Genomic DNA, 17,908 nt, shown 5'->3' on the forward strand with positions numbered 1-17,908 from the left:
AGTGCCCTCAGTCACTGCAGCAGAGAGGGTACAGGACCAGACAGCAACTGATTTGTCAGGTCACTGGAGTTCTGTAATCTAACTGCAAGGAATGTTCCTTCTAGTTACATTCCTTGTCCAATTGTAATCTATGCCCTTTGCAGGTATTACAACTGTCTTTGTTGTGTCTGTATGTAGACAACTATTATGCAATAAGCACACACACACACACACACACGTCATTGCTAGACAAATAATAAGGTACTGCATGAGAGTTTATTGTATTATAGCTGCATTACATGAGAAGATAAAAATGTATTTATTCAAGTGAATTTTAAAAGCTAACATACAATGTTTATTCTGCATCAAAAAGTTCCATTGTGGGAAGTTTTAGACATTTTAAAACATCTTCAGCACCTCTAATGACTTGAGTTCTAAACCAAAGATAGATATTACATAAAATGTCAAGAAATATACAGCTGTTGGATAGCTTTTAGGGAAATATAGGTATAGAAGGACAACTAATACTGGTACCTTGAAGATAAAGCAAGCGACTTAATAAATCCACTGACATATAACAAAACAAAAATCTACATTAAGTCAACACATTCAAACAACCCAACAAAATTACTGAATACTATGCAAGGGCTAACATACAACAAAACATTTTCCAACGAATGTTAACAAAAAATAAAACATGCATTATATTTATCTCCAAAAGGTCAAAGGTCAGAATCCATCAGGATTAGTGATTCCATAACCATATCAATGAATCAGCCCCCCCCAAAAAAAGTTATATATTAATTAAGTCTACTAATTTAGCTCAAGTGATTTAAACATGTCTTCGACATGTTGGAAAGCAACAATTAAAACAAGTCTCTTGTTTTCATTCAAGATGACGTTTCCCGTGCCCTAACCAGTTTAATGGCGAGTTATCACAAGCCGACATAAGTTAAAAAACAACTTTTATATATTTCTATTCAAATGGTGGCACTTCAATGAATAGGCTAATGGCATGAATAATATAGCATTTTGTGTTCTGGATTTGTCAACGTGTAACAAACAGTTATAGATCAACTTTATTTAACCTACGCTCTGCACAGCATAAAGCATATGAGATGTGATGTTAGAAAAATGGGCGACATGATTCTAAATATATAGGCCTTTCCCTTTTCTCATAAAGTCTATGAAATGTGTATAAATGTTCTTTGTAACAGTAGCACTTCATGAACGTTCTACCCTTTTCCGATGACACCCTCCAAAATAACAACAGGAGAATGGACGTCGAGCACTCACTTCCATGCGAAAGCAGATTCACAACGTACCCTAATCTAACTAAAAAGGACCTTGGGAAAGATTCCTCACACAAAACACGAGGGTCCGTTTTTAGGTATGAATCTACACAAAATCTAACAGATCAGGTCAGGTGTCACAAAGCGGATGTCGCAATACACGACAGTGGGAGGTGGATTAGTCAAAACTTGGACGTGCACCACAATCGCTCGTTGTCATTTTCCTGACGCACCTCTAATACACGTATCCCGACGTTCTAGGCAAAACGTAGATGTGATACTACTTCATCTAAAGCCTAAGGGAAGGAGGGTTAGGGATAAGGGAGCGATTGCAGCCTCAAGGAATCAGAACGACCACTGGGGGGAGGATTTAGCTAGCTGCTAAGTCTTTCCATTCTTTGTCCCTTTTTCAAATAAGGTGTTGTCAGCTCCAGCTTTGTATTGCTCCTGGCTCGGTAGGTAGGTTGGCGGTCCTAGTTGGAGTTCACAGGGTTCTGTATGCTGGGGTCCTGAGGTGCGGTGGCTGCCGGTGGAGACGCCGCGTTACTGAAGAGCAGGGTCTTGAGGATCATCATGTAGAAGGGGCTATAGACCTGCTTGTTGAAGTTGACCAGGCTTACGAAGGTGACTGCCATGGAGGTGAGCTCCGGTTGGATCAGGGCCAGGCCTCCGGGCGTCGGGGGCGGATTCACGTGAGAGTTTGGCGTGGCGAGGAGCACCCGGAAGTACTGCTGGACCCTTCCCTCTGGAGAAGAACGGAGAAGGGGCACAGAACAAACAGAGTGATCAGAAAAACAGGCATGAGACAATTGTGAGCTATTCAAGCAATTCAATAAACTGGAGCAAAATTTTCACACAATGTATAATTACACAGTCCATTCGGAAAGTATTCAGACCCCTTCTTCCTCATTTTGTTACGTTACAGCTTCATTCTAAAATTTATAACATTTTATATTAAATCCTCATCGATCTACACACATACCCCATAATGACTGAGCAAAAAAAAAACTGGTTTAGAAATGTGCAAATGTATTAAAAATAAAACAGAAATACCTGATTTGAATAAGTATTCAGACCCTTTGCTATGAAACTTGAAATTGAGCACAGGTGCATCCTGTTTCCATTGATCGTCCTTGAGATGTTTCTATAACTTGGAGTCCACCTGTGGTAAATTCAACTGATTTGGAGAGGCACGAACCTGTCGATATAAAGGTCCCACAGTTGACAGTGCACGTCAGAGCAAAAACCAAGCCATGAGGTCAAAGGAATTGACTGTAGAGCTCTGAGACAAGATTGTGTCGAAGCACAGATCTGGGGAAGGGTACCAAAACATTTATGCAGCATTGAAGGTCCCCAAGAACACAGTGGCCTCCATCATTCTTAAATGGGAGAAGTTTGGAACCACCAAGACTCTTCCTAGAGCTGGCTGCCCCAGCCAAACTGAGCAATCGGGGGAGAAGGGCCTTGGTCAGGGAGGTGACCAAGAACCCGATGGTCACTCTGACAGAGCTCCTCTGTGGAGATGGGAGAACCTTCCAGAAGGACAACCTTCTGTAGCACTCCACCAATCAGGCCTTTATGTTATGTTAGAGTGGCCAGACGGAAGCCACTCCTCAGTAAAAGGCACATAACAGCCCACTTGGAGTTTGCCAAATGGCACCTAAAGGACTCTCAGACCATGAGAAACAAGATTCTCTGGTCTGATGAAACCAAGATTGAACTCTTTGGCCTGAATGCCAAGCGTCACGCCAGGAGGAAACCTGGCACCATCCCTATGGTGAAGCATGGTGGTGGCAGCATCATGCTGTGGGGATGTTTTTCAGCAGCAGGGACTGTGAGACTAGTCAGGATGAGGCAAAGATGAACGGCGCAAAGTACAGAGAGATTCTTGATGAAAACCTGCTCCAGAGCGCTCAGGACCTCAGACTGGGGGGGAAGTCTCTGAATGTCCTCGAGTGGCCCAGCCAGAGCACGGACTTGAGCCTAAACAAACCTCACTAGAGACCTGAAAATAGCGGTGCAGCGACGCTTCCCATCCAGCCTGACAGAACTTGAGAGGATCTTCAGAGAAGAATGGGATACATTCCCCAAATACAGGTGTGCCAAGCTTGCAGCGTCATACCCAAGAAGACTCAAGGCTGTAATCGTTGCCAAAGGTGCTTCAACAGAGTACTGAGTAAAGGGTCTGAATACTTATGTAAATGTGATATTTCCGTTTTTTTTATTTGTTAAATTTACAAAATAAAATATATAATAATGGTGTATAGTGTGTAGATTGATGAGCAAAAAAAACCAACATTTTAATCAATTTTAGAATAAGGCTGTAACGTAACAAAATGTGGAAAAAGTCAAGGGGTCTGAATACTTTCCGAATGCAATGTAGCTTGGCTGAGAACATTGCATTAAATATATACAATTAAATTGTTAGTGATCCATGTCAGGCCCTCAGGTGTCGTTTTTCTTACCCACAAGACTGCGGATAGGGTTGTTTTCCTGGGTGATGCTGGTGATCTGGCCCTTGAGTGTGACCTGGAGTTCTGGGGGCAAGGCTGGGTAGTTCCTCTCAGTCAGGGACTTGTTGAGCTCACAGCAGATCTGACCACTGATGTTCCCCAGAGCCTCTGACAGGTTAAAGTCCCTGCAGAGTGGAGGAAGTTGTCAGTCTCAATTTTCACATTGAAATGTATGTATGTGTGTGTGTTATGTAGAACCTACGGGCTGTGCATGCCCTCCAGGAGCACGCTGGTCATCCTCTTGAGGCGCTCGGCCAGTGCGGGCAGCCCCGAGATGGGCCCTCCGATGGCGCTGTAGACAATGAGCAGCACGGAGGCCATGGCCTTTAGCAGCTGGAGCCTCCGCTGGAGCTCCCGCAGACGCACCTCGTCTGTCATCAGGGTCTGAGTGGGTTAAACACACACACACACAGAGAGAGAGACTCAAATGGACTTCACATATAGGGACGAATCATCAACTTAAGCCACATTTTTACTTAGTCTTCCATTGACATCAATGCATGACTAAATGAACATTTGACGTTAGTGGAAGTTAGGATTCACCTCATGGAGACTAGATTTTAGACAATGGTAATTTAATAGACTTGTGGTTGTAAGTTGGTTGAGAGAGATGGTACCTTCTTTCAGACACTTGTATTCATATGGAATTCACACACATTTTAGACACACAAACAAACCCTCTAGGTAATAGTCTATATGCAAATAAACACCACAAATTCATTAAACCAAGAAGTATAATACACAGAAACCAACACCTGTCAACATCCTCGTCACCTCTATTTACACACACACACACACATTTCCCCTGTGAACATTCAGCAACACCCTCGTAACTTGACAAACACACTGAATGTCACCTTTTCTTAATAACAAAAGACAAGTAATCCAATGGCAATCATGATATGTTTTGAATAAGCAAATAATTATTTTGAAACCGTCTGTGTACTAAGACACACACACACACTCCAACCCACCTCAGGCAGTGGGCTCTTGTGGTAGTCCCAGGTGAGGAGGCGGATGAATCCACTGTTGAAGACCAGGAGGGGACTTGGCAGGGCTTTCCCCGCCTTCCCATGGCCGTTGGGCTGCTCCACGGTTGGCATGGAGAAAAGCACTTCCTCCAGAGAGGACTTGATCCATTCAGTGGTATGGTCCAATGCACCTGAGGAAGTTAGGACAGTCATTTGTATGGCATTTAATAGTGATTGACATCTTTCATTTAATGATGTAGAGAAATCACACCCACGCGTCACATACCACAAATCAAACATCCCCTAATACCATAAAGCAGTACAGGCACCTAATTTAGGTTCCAGGAGCACACCATGTTCAAAAATGAATGAATACTATACTGACCTTTAGGCACTCAACGGTCAAATGTATTTGTAAAGGAACAGGGAAATGATCCAAACGCCAGTCCATTGCCAATAAAATGTTCCTCATAAACAAAGGTTAATAACAACACAGACTCACTGGGAGTCTTCTCCACGATGCTCTGGAACTTTGCCCTCTCGTACTCCACTGACTGCCTCTGCAGATCGGGCCGCAGGCTCTGGATGGTAAAGTTCACCATGTCCATTTTCATCAGGTCCAGCACCCGGAAGATCTCCCTGCTCAATGTAATAACACTCTCAAAACGGATGCTTTGGATTTGGCTCCAGAAGTAATACCTAGTGACTTGCCATCATCAAACCCATGCCTCAACATCTGTACTTCTAGCTTTGGAGATCTAAAAGGGTCAATTGAATTTAACCAAAAGTGGACTTCAATTAAGTTGTAGAAACATCTCAAGGATGATCAATGGAAAGAGAATACATCTGAGCTCAATTTCGATTCTCATAGCAAAGGTTCTGAATACTTACATAAATAAGGTATTTTGTTATATTTTTATTTTCAAATTTTGCAAAAACGTCTAAAAACCTGCTTTCGCTTTGTCATTGTGGTATTGTGTGTCGATTGATTACCTTGTTTTGAATCCATTTTAGAATAAGGATGTAAATTAACAAAATGTGGAAAAAGTCAAGGGGTCTGAACACTTTCCAAATGCATGGTAGCTTTAGAGAGCTAAAAGGATCAAATGGGTGCCAGCCATATATGGGGATGGCTACAATTATCCAAATAAAGGGTTGGGAACAAAACTTTGCCCAAACATACTTGAACATTGACACAACGTTGTCGGGGCTCTCGCAGAGCTTCTTGACCTCATCGTCGCGGACAGGGGCGCACAGCTTGCCCATGATGGTGACGATGTAAGAGGCCAGGCCCTGTATGTCCACCGCTTCCTTGTCCGCCTGCTGGCGAATCAGATCCATGTCCAGCACCTCCAGGATCTGAGTCCGCAGCCGATTGGCTCCCGGGCTCAGGAACGACAGCAGGATCTATTCATAGTAAATGGTTTCAAAAAATGAAGGAAAGAAACAATATATAGCTAGAAGATATCAATGTTCAAAGCTATTAGCCCATTTTAAATACATCCGTCTTGCATACATTCACAATACATACACAATTGGACAGGTGAAAGAATGGATTCCACTACATAACTGTTGCTTATCCACTTGTGTCAGATCAGTGATTACTGCTCAGGGAGTTAGAAATTATATGTTTTCAAAGTCTTTCAACAGGGTCATCTTCCTGAAAAGATAAGCTTTCCAACCATGGATTCATCAAGTTTGATAGAGGGGAAAAGGGCCAAAGCTCACCTCTCTGATCTCCTCCAGCAGTTTGATAGCGTGCTCATACTCTGGTGGGTCATCATTCAGCTCAGACTCCAGGCTATCCCAGAACGCCTTGTGAACTATGTCTTTGACTTGCTTCTCCAAACTGAAAAGGAGAATTGAATATCATCAGTTGTCAATTGGCATTTGAGTAGCCCAAGTGATGGCCATGTTCACTGGGCGTCCATTTTGAGCTGGTATGTACCTGTTCTGAGGTAGGTGGGGCTGCTCCACATGGAAGTCACGGTTGACGATGATCTCGTGGGCCAGGGTCAGGTTGGACAGGTCCCGGGCAGAAGACATGACATCATCCAGTGTTATAGTTTTGGGCGGGCTAGCTGTAAATAGGGGGCATAAAAATAAAAATAACAAAAACAAAGTGTTGAGAGTAGCCATTTTAGCGTTTGAAAGCTCAACCAAAGTGGGGAGAGGGCACACAGTGTTGCATTCTGATTCTCTATACTACTCCAAAAGTGATGACAACACCAATCCAATGCTTTTAAATCAATGATGGGAAGTGTGCAAGTGCACACTTTCTGGAAAAGGGTAGGAAATGGAAATGCAATTTTTAGGGTGACATTTTGACAAGCCTAAGAAGCAGTCCTACTAGACAGGGAGGAAGGAGATCTACTCACAGGAGGGCGAGCTGTGCTTGCTGCTGGAGCAGTCACTGGTGAAGCTTTGGCGGGAGCAGTCAGACGTGTCGCTGACAGACGTGATGCTGTTACAGCGGTCCGACGACGACTCGGCGTCGCTGCTGGCGTCCTCGCTGCCAGTGGTGGACATGGAGGTGGGTCGCTCATCAGTCCCAGGCATGGCGGGCTAGCGCTGCAGGCAGGTACAGCAGTCATGCATGCATGTATAAATGTAGCATTATTTAAGCCTACATGAGTACTGTAACATGTGGTATGAATGCACTGGAATGTACCCACAAGTTTCCCTTACGGAAAAATAAGGGGTTTCTAAGTCTTGTGTAGTGGGGGTCAGGCAGTTGTAGCCAGAGCCTTGAGTTTACATTCATTATCTAGCTATGTAGCCTATAAAAGGCTCTGGACTGGCCATGAGCTAGCTAAACCTAGCTTAACCTCCCTTTCCAAAGTCTGAGGTCTCCCAATAAAAACAATTGCACTACCTTACTGAAGACACTACTCCAATCTTTCAACTACCTCTTTTTGGTTTGGTGTGTTACCATTACCATTTGTGTGTGTGTGTGTTCCTGTTGCTAGGAGAGGCAAACACCACAGGACAGTATAACAGCTGTTAGGCCAGAGTGGCCATGGAAACAGGAGGAGGGCCATCCACTTGTGCCCCAGTTAAGATAAAAGGATCAACGCACACAGTTTCCAAAATGATTCAGACATTAGTTGACTTTAAAGATGTTGCTGATAAAAAAAAGAGGGATATTATCATCGTAGTTCAGCCTGCTTCCGCAATAACAAAACAAAGGGACAGTGTTATGAATGGGATCACATGAGTCTCCAGGGTAACATGACAACAGTGGGATTCTCAGCCAACCGTCCACAGATCCAGTTACACTTCACAGCTTAGATGAACATGGTAATCCTTCTCGTGTACCGCACATCGGTCCAAGCAACATAAAGGCACACTTCCAGCCATCCCATCATTGAGATCAAGTAAACAACTTGGCCTACACTTTTCAGAACAATACGTGTTGTTGAGGCAAAGCACTTGAATTTAGGCCAATAGTTTTAAAATTGACCTTAAAAATTCCAATACACTATGTCGAACTACTAGGCCAACGTGCCATATACAGAAGACATAGTATCAGACGTGTGTTGCCCTGTTGGGCTATCTGGCAAAGAAAACACCAACAACTCCAGTCCAGAGATAGCTAGGTGGTGCTTCCTTCTTATGGAGGAAGGCTGTGACTTTATAGTTTATGCCTGTGTGTAGTCTCAGTCATCACCTTCATCGTCATTCTCCTGTCAGACATGGCAAGGTCATAACCCATATCTCAACGGTCACAAGAGAAAGGGAACGTCTGAAGTTGTTTGATACAGTGCATCCGGAAAGCATTCAGACCCCTTCACTTTTTCCACATTACAGACTTATTCTAAAATGTACTAAATAGTTTTTTCCCCCCTCAATCTACACCCAATACCCCATAATGACAAAGCAAAATCAAGTTGTAGAAACACCTCAAGGATGATCAATGGAAACAGGATGCACCGGATCTTAATTTCAAATCTCATAGCAAAGTGTCTGAATACTTATGTAAATAGTGTTTTTAATTTTTTATATACATTTGCAAAAATAAAAAAATTAACTGTTTTCTCTTTGTCATTATGGGGTATATTGTGTGTAGATTGAGGGAAAAAAATATTTATTCAATTTTAGAACAAGGCTGTAACGTAACAAAATGTGGAAAAAGTCAAGGGGTCTGAATACTTTCCGAATGCACTGTATTTTCTTGCTAGATCAGCCCATGTCTATTGTGATGCCTGAAGTGATGTGCCCAGTCCTACCAATGAAGGATAAATAGGCAGGTGATTCAGAGAGAATTCCTAAAGCAAATGCAAGTCAAAGCATTTAAAAATGACTGCATCCAATTAGCTTGCTTAGACACAAAGGCATTGATAAGGCAACCCTTCACAAGGATCTACACTGACCTTATAGTTGAGGTAATAAAGCTAGAATCCTTTATATTTCTAGGCACACTGGTGCTCCTAAATTTAAATTCTAGGTGGCACAGCAACATATTTAGGCGCATGTGTAAGTAAAATGGTTGCACTGTAGAGCCCTGACCCAGGAGGAAAAGGAACGTTACATAGGGTTACAGAGCAGGGATTGAGATGAAGGTCTGAAAGGCATTCGCCCATCGGCCAAGTCAGGAGTATTTTGAATGCCCGAAGATTATGATCAAGTATGATCATTTTAAGCTATTTTCCCCTAGACAGGAACCAGAGAAACTAGAAAGACCAGACAACTGAAATTCTTAGCATTTTTGTTGTTAACAGTAAAAAAAAATATCACATGCCCATTGGGGCAACCACAGAGCAGACTCAACTTGCACGGCTGCTCAGGTCACTTGCCCTGGGAAATAGGGTAACCCTTAATGTCGATCCCTGCAGAGCAACTGACACTTCATCACCACTTGACACTGCACAGTGGCTAGAAATAGCCTAGGATTTGTCTATTACTGTAGTTAGGCGAGTTAGTTCGATATGATCACATTACAATCACAAAGCGTCCCGTATCCACATGAAGACAAAATAGCTACCCATGTGTGTGCACGGAATATCAGTGAACAACAGTGGAGAAAATAGCTTTCCATGGCAACGCTGTCATTGGTTGATTCCCCATCGCTTTGTCTAAACAGACTGTTACCATGGTTACGCCATGGATTAGCAGTCATCCGAAGTTGCCCTAAAAAAAGAAGTAGTAGGCTCTACATGCCAGGATGTTGAATAAAATGATATTTACACTTACTTTACTAGTTGTACATGCTGTTAATCCTTTTGGAGGTAGGAGGTGGAGATAGGGTATCCACGGGAAAAGGTTGTTTACCCAACTTTTTGCGGTGTCGGTAGTTTCTGTAACCTGTATTTTCAATCGTTTCAGGCATTGCACGTGATGCATAATATGTCCATTTACTCTTATCAATAGTTAGCTTTGAAACATTTTTTTAAAGTTACCTTGCCCGAGAGAGATTTGCATGGTTATCAAAATATCATGCCAGGGTAAGCCTACACGAAACACAGACCTTATATGACATTCTAAAATCCACAGGAGGCTGCTGAGGGGTGTAAGGCTCATAATAAATGGCTGGAACAGATCGAATGGAATCAAACGCATGGAAAACATGTTTGATGTAGTTGATACTATTCCACTCCCAGCCATTACCACGAGCCTGTCCTCCCAAATTAAGGTGCCACCAACCTCCTGTGCTAAAATCCCAGATGGAACATTTTATGGTGAAAAAACTATTGGAACCATTTCTAGGTTTTATGACTCATACTGTGGTACTCAATTGCATCAGTATTTAATTTTTTAATAAACAACCATATACAGACCATTGTACTCAAAGTTGGGCAAAGAACACTTCCCTGCGAATACTTTGTCTCAGATCACCTTACATAAGGACAAAAATCAGCAGACAACTGGTGAAGTACAGTACCAGTCAAAGCTTTGGACACACCTACTCATTCCAGGGTTTCTTTATTTTTACTATTTTCTACATTGTATAATAATAGCGAAGACATCACAACTATGAAATAACATATATGGAATCATGTAGTAACCCCAAAAAAAGTTAAACAATTCCATTTTTTATTTTTCAAAGTAGCCACCCTTTGCACACTCTTGGCATTCTCTCAAACAGCTTCATGAGGTAGTCACCTGGAATGCATTTCAATTAACAGGTGTGCCTTGTTAAAAGTTCATTTGTGGAATTTCTTTCCTTCTTAATGTGTTTGAGCCAATCAGTTGTGTTGTGACAAGGTAGGGGTGGTGTACAGAAGATAGGGCTATTTGGTAAAAGACCAAGTCCATTTTATGGCAAGAACAGCTCAAATAAGCAAAGAAAAATGACAGTACATCATTACTATTAAGACATGAAGGTCAGTCAATGGGGAAAATGTCAAGAACTTTGAAAGTTTCTTCATGTGCAGTCGCAAAAACCATCAAGCACTATGATGAAACTGGCTCTCATGAGGATTGCCACAAGAAAGGAAGGCCCAGAGTTACCTCTACTGCAGAGGATAAGTTCATTAGAGTTACCAGCCTCAAATTGCAGGCCAAATAAATGCTTCAGAGTTCAAGTAACAGACACATCTCAACATCAACCGTTCAGAGGAGACTGTGTGAATCAGGCCTTCATGGTTGAATTGCTGCAACAAAAAAACACTACTAAAGTACACCAATAATAAGAGACTTGTTTGGGCCAAGAAACACGAGCAATGGACATTAGACCGGTGGAAATCTGTCCTTTGGTCTGATGATTACAAATTTGAGATTTTTGGACCCAACCGCTGTGTCTTTGTGAGACGCAGAGTAGGTGAACGGATCTCCGCATGTGTGGTTCCCCACGTGAAGCATGGAGGAGAAGACGTGATGGTGTGGGGGTGCTTTGCTGGTGACACTGTCAGTGATTTATTTATAATTCAAGGCACACTTAACCAGCATGGCTACCACAGCGTTCTGCAGCAATAGGCCATCCCATCTGGTTTGCGCTTAGTGGGACTATCATTTGTTTTTCAACAGGACAATGACCCAACACCCCTCCAGGCTGTGTAAGGGCTATTTGACCAAGAAGGAAAAGTGATGGAGTGCTGCATCAGATGACTTGGCCTCCACAATCACCTGACCTCAACCCAATTGAGATGGTTTGGGATGAGTTGGACCGCAGAGTGAAGGAAAAGCAGCCAACAAGTGCTCAGCATATGTGGGAACTCCTTCAAGACTGTTGGAAAAGCATTCCAGGTGAAGCTGGTTGAGAGAATGCCAAAAGTGTGCAAAGCTGTCATCAAGGCAAAGGGTGGCTACTTTGAAGAATCTAAAATACAACATGTTTTTATTTGTTTAACACTTTTGGTTACTACATGAGTCCATGTGTTATTTCATAGTTTGTCTTCACTATTAAAAATAAATAAAACCCCTTGAATGAGTAGGTGTGTCCAAACTTTTGACTGGTACTGTGCATTCAAATTAAGTATATTCAAAAGTCTGACTTTTGATGGGAATGTTCACAAAAAGTGAGCCTGCATGTTAGAGACGAGTCCTTCACTCTCGGATTCGTAGAAGCTATCCGTCGCTCAGTCCTACAAGGCTGGTTACAGCACAGGGCAACCTCAGTTAAGCTGCAATACACTGTACGAGCTGCATGCACAAAACAATATATCCACACACGCGTCACTGATAAGTACACGTGATCCTGCAGCACCAAAACAAGAGAGCTGGACAAGACTGAGAAGAGATCTGCCTGTGCCAAAAGAAACGCAAGACAATAACTATGTCGCTGAAAGGGTTTTAATTGATTGCAAAGCATGTTGACCCTCGCACCTAGTTACACAGGAAGAATTGTACTGAAGCTAACTCAAATTAAAATGTCGCTACAAGCAATAGTTGTTATTGTTACGGATGAAGTCACAAGCGCGATCGTGCAAGCGTAGCAGGCTAACGACGTTAGATTAATCTGACCAGGAGCTAAATGGCTTTTTAACAGCTAGATGTACATTGTTATTCATTTGTTTGTAAACAAGAATGCTAACGCTAAACCACCAATTTCGAATGGGTTCAAGTTTGTAACTAACGTTACGATTACATACATCCAGCTCAATCACACCAACAAGGATAAACATGACCCAAACAATACATTGGTAACTAGCAACATCATAGCATAGGTGACTGTTGACAAGCTCAAAGGGTTTCGCTATCTGGCTAAGTTCCCAACTAGCATGTGCTAATGCTAACAAAAATATACGTCGAAATATAGCTATGTTTTACCTTTTCACGTCTCCGCTGTGGGAGACTAGGTTATACACCAAAAGAGTAGTTTGTAAAGGAGGTTGAGTCTAGTTAGCAGACGGCACTTTAGTATTTTTAAAGGTCCAAGACCACAGCTGGCTTGCTGTTCGATTTGGGCTAAACCGTTCAGTAGCGGTGGGGGGGTACTTTGTTGGGCAACGTTAATACAAACCTAAACCGTATATACAAACAGCAATTTATGTATAGATAGCTATCATTATATAACGAATACATGTTTCATTCATCTCAATATATGGTATTATCCCCGGATTTAGCTCACTGAAAGAAAATATCCCCTTCGATATATGACACGTTCCTCGTTAACAGTACAAGTACCTCCCTTTCCTTCTCGATGAATGGTAGGCTCTGCTTCACATGGGACTTCTTTGTTTACGGATGTGACGTTGTGAAAGATTAAATGCATTTTTACAAAACATTCAACAATACATGATGCCACATACATTGTTTTTTATGTTTAGTATCCAGTACATGACATCTCGAACGTGTTATCTGAGATCCTTGGGGCGTCCTTACCCCTAAAACCCTAACCAAAGATTTATAACTAACCCCTAAGCATTTTACATTACAACTTCAATAGGGGAGGGGTTTGGGACGTCCCAGGGTGTGGAAAACGTTGTGGAAAATTCCTCTCACAAATTGACTTGTCACCTCCCCTTTTCAAGGATACTCAAAGGCACAGTAAGGACACACCAGTTGATTTATTTTTTACATTTGATCTTTATTTAACTAGGCAAGTCAGTTAAGAACAAATTATTATTTATAATGGCGGCCTACCCCGGCTGAACCTGGACAAAACTGGGCCAATTGTGCACCACCCTATGGGCCTCCCAATCACAGCCGGATGTGATACAGCCTGGATTCAAACCAGGAACTGTAGTAACTGAGATGCAGTGCCTTAGACCGCTGCGCCACTCGTCTGTGCTTTAAGGTTGTATGGTTTCTTTTCTTTTGTGCTGGTAGGTAAACAATGCAAAAACATATACATTTTTTATTTATTTTATTTTTATTTCACCTTTATTTAACCAGGTAGGCAAGTTGAGAACAAGTTCTCATTTACAATTGCGACCTGGCCAAGATAAAGCAAAGCAGTTCGACAACATACAACAACACAGAGTTACACATGGAGTAAACATACAGTCAATAATACAGTCGAAAAAAATAAGACTATATACACAATGTGAGCAAATGATGTGAGATAAGGGAGGTAAAGGCAAAAAAATGCCATGGTGGCAAAGTAAATAAAGTATAGCAAGAAAAACACTGGAATGGTAGATTTGTAGTTTGAAGAAAGTTCAAAGTTCAAATATAAATAATATGGTGCAAAGGATCAAAATAATTAAAATAAATAAATACAGTAGGGGAAGAGGTAGTAGTTTGGGCTAAATTATAGATGGGCTATGTACAGGTGCAGTGATCTGGGAGCTGCTCTGACAGCTGGTGCTTAAAGCTAGTGAGGGAGATAAGTGTTTCCAGTTTCAGAGATTTTTGTAGTTCGTTCCAGTCATTGGCAGCAGAGAACTGGAAGGAGAGACGACCAAAGGAGGAGTTGGCTTTAGGGGTGACCAGAGAGATATACCTGCTGGAGCGCGTGCTACAGGTGGGTGCTGCTATGGTGACCAGTGAGCGGAGATAAGGGGGGACTTTACCTAGCAGGGTCTTGTAGATGACAATATACATATACACAATATACAATATATACAATATATACATATATACATATGTATACATATATATATACATAATACATATATACAATACACAATATACATATACATGCAAAAGGATTGCTCTGTTTGACCAGCAGAAAAACTACAATGGCCCAATCTCCTCTATATGAGCATCGGTGAATGAGAGCATATTCTGAACTGATCAACCAGGTGGAGATGATGTGGCTCCTGTGAGGCTGTCAACATTAATTTTGTAAACTTGATTTTAAAATCCACTAAATACTTAAAATATGTTTTATTGTATTTACCCTATTTATTGCAAGTATTTTTTTCTCACATCCATTCCAATTCTAACAATAGAGAACAGTATCATCATGTAGACAGCATTTTGCATTACATGATGTATGTGGACGCATTTTGCATTACATGATGTATGTGGACGCATTTTCCATTACATGATGTATGTGGACGCATTTTGCATTACATGATGTATGTGGACGCATTTTGCATTACATGATGTATGTGGACGCATTTTCTATTACATGATGGATGTGGACGCATTTTACATTACATGTTGTATGTGGACGCATTTTACATGACATGATGTATGTGGACGCATTATCCATTACATGATGTATGTGGGTAGCATTTTACATTACATGATGTATGTGGACGCATTATCCATTACATGATGTATGTGGGTAGCATTTTACATTACCGGATGTATGTGGGTAGCATTTTACATTACATGAGCATGTTGAGAGCTTGGTGTCCACATAGATGTCCACATCACCAACGAACTATCATTGTCCAAACACACCAAGACAGTTGTGAAGTGGGAAGCACAATGCCTTTTCCCCCTCAAGAGACCGAAAAGATTTGGCATGGGTCTTCAGGTCAGCTGCATCATCGAGATCATCCTGAACGGTTGCATCACCTCCTTGTAAGGCAACTGATCGGCCTCCGACCATAAGGCACTACAGAGGGTAGTGCGCACGGCCCAGTACATCACTGGGGCCAAGCTTCCTGCCATCCAGGACCTCTATACCAGGCGTGTCAGAGGAAGGCCCTAAAAATTGCCAGACTCCAGTCACCCTAGTTTTTTTTTTAATTTTACATTTTTAGTCATTTAGCAGACGCTCTTATCCAGAGCGACTTACAGTAATGAATGCATACATTTCATTTCATGCATTTTTTATTTATAATGAAAAAAATGTGTATTGGCCCCCCGTGGGAATCGAACCCACAACCCTGGTGTTGCACACACCATGCTGGCGTTGCAAACACCATGCTGGCGTTGCAAACACCATGCTCTGCCAACTGAGCCAGTCATAGACTGTTTTCTCTGCTACCGCACGGCAAGCAGTAAGTCTAGGCTTGTTGGTTAAGGGCTTGTTGGTTAAGGGCTTGTAATTAAGCATTTCACTGTAAGGTCTACACCTGATGTATTCGGCGCATGTGACGAATACGATTTGATTTGATTTTACATTACATTACATTATTTGCTAACAAGTTATATTTTTCAAAACACTATTTGCTCAGAAACACCTTCAACATTGTTTCATGGTAATACCACATTCTTTGTCCAGGGTTAACAATACAAGAACACTATGGTAACAGAGTTCCTCTTTTCCATCCATCATCCTCAAACCCTGTTCAGTGCAATATTCCATTGCTCTTGTATTGTCAGTTTATTATCCTGAAACAATAACAGAATTACTGGAATCAGCAGATATCTGGGCAGATAATGATTTAAATGTGAGTAACTATAACTTGTTACCTTTGCTGTCATGACAAGACATTAGTGTGATACACATTTACATGATATTTCACATTTGTAATCACAGTATATTCTGTCCAAACAATGAAACAACTATGCAAACAGTGTGCAAAAACAGAACATTCAACAGTCAGGTTTGGTCGTACCAGGGGTGCGAAGGTTGAACAGCAAGGCACTGGACATTTAAAAAAAAAAAAGTTTAGTCATTTAGCAGACACTCTTATCCAGAGCGACTTACAGTAGTGAATGCATACATTTCATGCATTCTTTTTTTCTGTGCTGGCCCAGTGTCTTCAGAAAGTATTCATTCACCTTGACTTATATATATTTTTTTTTTTACAAAAATAGTGTTACAGCTTAAGTTCAAAATTTATTAAATATATATTTTCCCTCAATCTACAAAAAATACCCTATAATGACAAATATATTATTTTTGAATTGAAAATGAAATACAGAAATATCAAATTTACATAAGTGTTCACATCCCTGAGAATACTTTGTCAAAGCACCTTTGGCAGCGATTACAGCTGTGTGACTTTCTGGGTAGGTCTCTAAAGTAATGTTCACATTGGCAGTATGAAGTGTCCCAAATCCTATTTATTTGCATATCCGATTTGAATCTGTTATTTTTCCCGCAGTCTGAACAGCCTTCGTAGGTGGTTTGAAGTCAGATATCTGAGCAGCTAACCGATCGCTGCAGCTGTACATAGTCCATCTGTAAATAGCCCACCCAATCTACCTTCCTCATCCCCATATTGTTTTTATTTACTTTCTGCTCTTTTGCACACCAGTATTTCTACTAGCACATCATCATCTGCTCATTTATCACTCCAGTGTTAATCTGCTAAATTGTAATTACTTCGCTACTATGGCCTATTTATTGCCTACCTCCTCAAGCCATTTGCACACACTGTATGTAGACTTTTCTATTGTGTTATTGACTGTACGCTTGTTTATTCCATGTGTAACTCTTTGTTGTTGTTTGTGTCGCACTGCTTTGCTTTATCTTGGACAGGTCGCAGTTGTAAATGAGAACTTGTTCTCAACTAGCTTACCTGGTTAAATAAAGGTGAAATATATTTTTTTAAATAAAATAAAAGATACAAATCGGATTCATGGCCATGTGACTTGTGATTTATATGCCCTCAAGTGCTTTTTAGACTGTTATTCGGCATATCTTGTTGCTTGCTAGCTACTCAGTTGACAGTTTGACAAGTTGGATCATCTTATCCTTTGAGGCTTTAAAAGTGTTCTTACACTATGATTTGAAACATTCAAATCAACTGGGAAACGTCCATGGCAGGCATTGTCGTCACTTTAGCTTGACACCTAACTTCTGAGTGAAAGGAAGCACCACCACCAATCAGCCTACACTACTGGTCTCACACACACACCCGTCATTACTATGACAACTAGCATAGCCTTATCAGCAAATGACTTCTGTCTGAACACACAC

General features: G+C 41.5%; 1 protein-coding gene across 2 annotated transcripts; it reads right to left on the reverse strand.

Moving 5' to 3' along the window:
* Positions 1 to 236: 236 nt before the first annotated feature.
* On the reverse strand, positions 237 to 13,120 carry tcp11l2 (t-complex 11, testis-specific-like 2). Of its 2 annotated transcripts, XM_029761626.1 has the most exons (11): positions 12,964 to 13,118; positions 9,949 to 10,059; positions 7,134 to 7,326; positions 6,704 to 6,836; positions 6,484 to 6,604; positions 5,939 to 6,162; positions 5,258 to 5,394; positions 4,759 to 4,946; positions 3,987 to 4,168; positions 3,737 to 3,909; positions 237 to 2,016 (listed from the first exon to the last, which is right to left on the reverse strand). In XM_029761626.1, the coding sequence occupies exons 3-11, from the start codon at positions 7,312 to 7,314 to the stop codon at positions 1,745 to 1,747; spliced, it is 1,611 nt and encodes a 536-aa protein (XP_029617486.1). In that variant the 5' UTR covers positions 7,315 to 7,326; positions 9,949 to 10,059; positions 12,964 to 13,118; the 3' UTR covers positions 237 to 1,744. The 2 variants fall into 2 exon arrangements, with proteins under 2 accessions (XP_029617486.1, XP_029617485.1); XM_029761625.1 differs by lacking the exon at positions 9,949 to 10,059 and having other exon boundaries at positions 12,964 to 13,120.
* Positions 13,121 to 17,908: the final 4,788 nt, after the last annotated feature.

Source organism: Salmo trutta, chromosome 8 (assembly GCF_901001165.1).
Source record: "Salmo trutta chromosome 8, fSalTru1.1, whole genome shotgun sequence".
Taxonomy (NCBI): domain Eukaryota; kingdom Metazoa; phylum Chordata; class Actinopteri; order Salmoniformes; family Salmonidae; genus Salmo; species Salmo trutta.

Coding starts and splice junctions, on each gene's coding strand:
- tcp11l2 (XM_029761625.1), bottom strand. CDS start 7,314: ATGCCTGGGACTGATGAGCGACCCACCTCCATGTCCACCACTGGCAGC. Junction 4,947..5,257: donor CATCGTGGAGAAGACTCCCA/GTGAGTCTGTGT, acceptor TAACTTCCTCAG/GTGCATTGGACCATACCACT. Junction 4,169..4,758: donor ACAAGAGCCCACTGCCTGAG/GTGGGTTGGAGT, acceptor TAACCCACTCAG/ACCCTGATGACAGACGAGGT.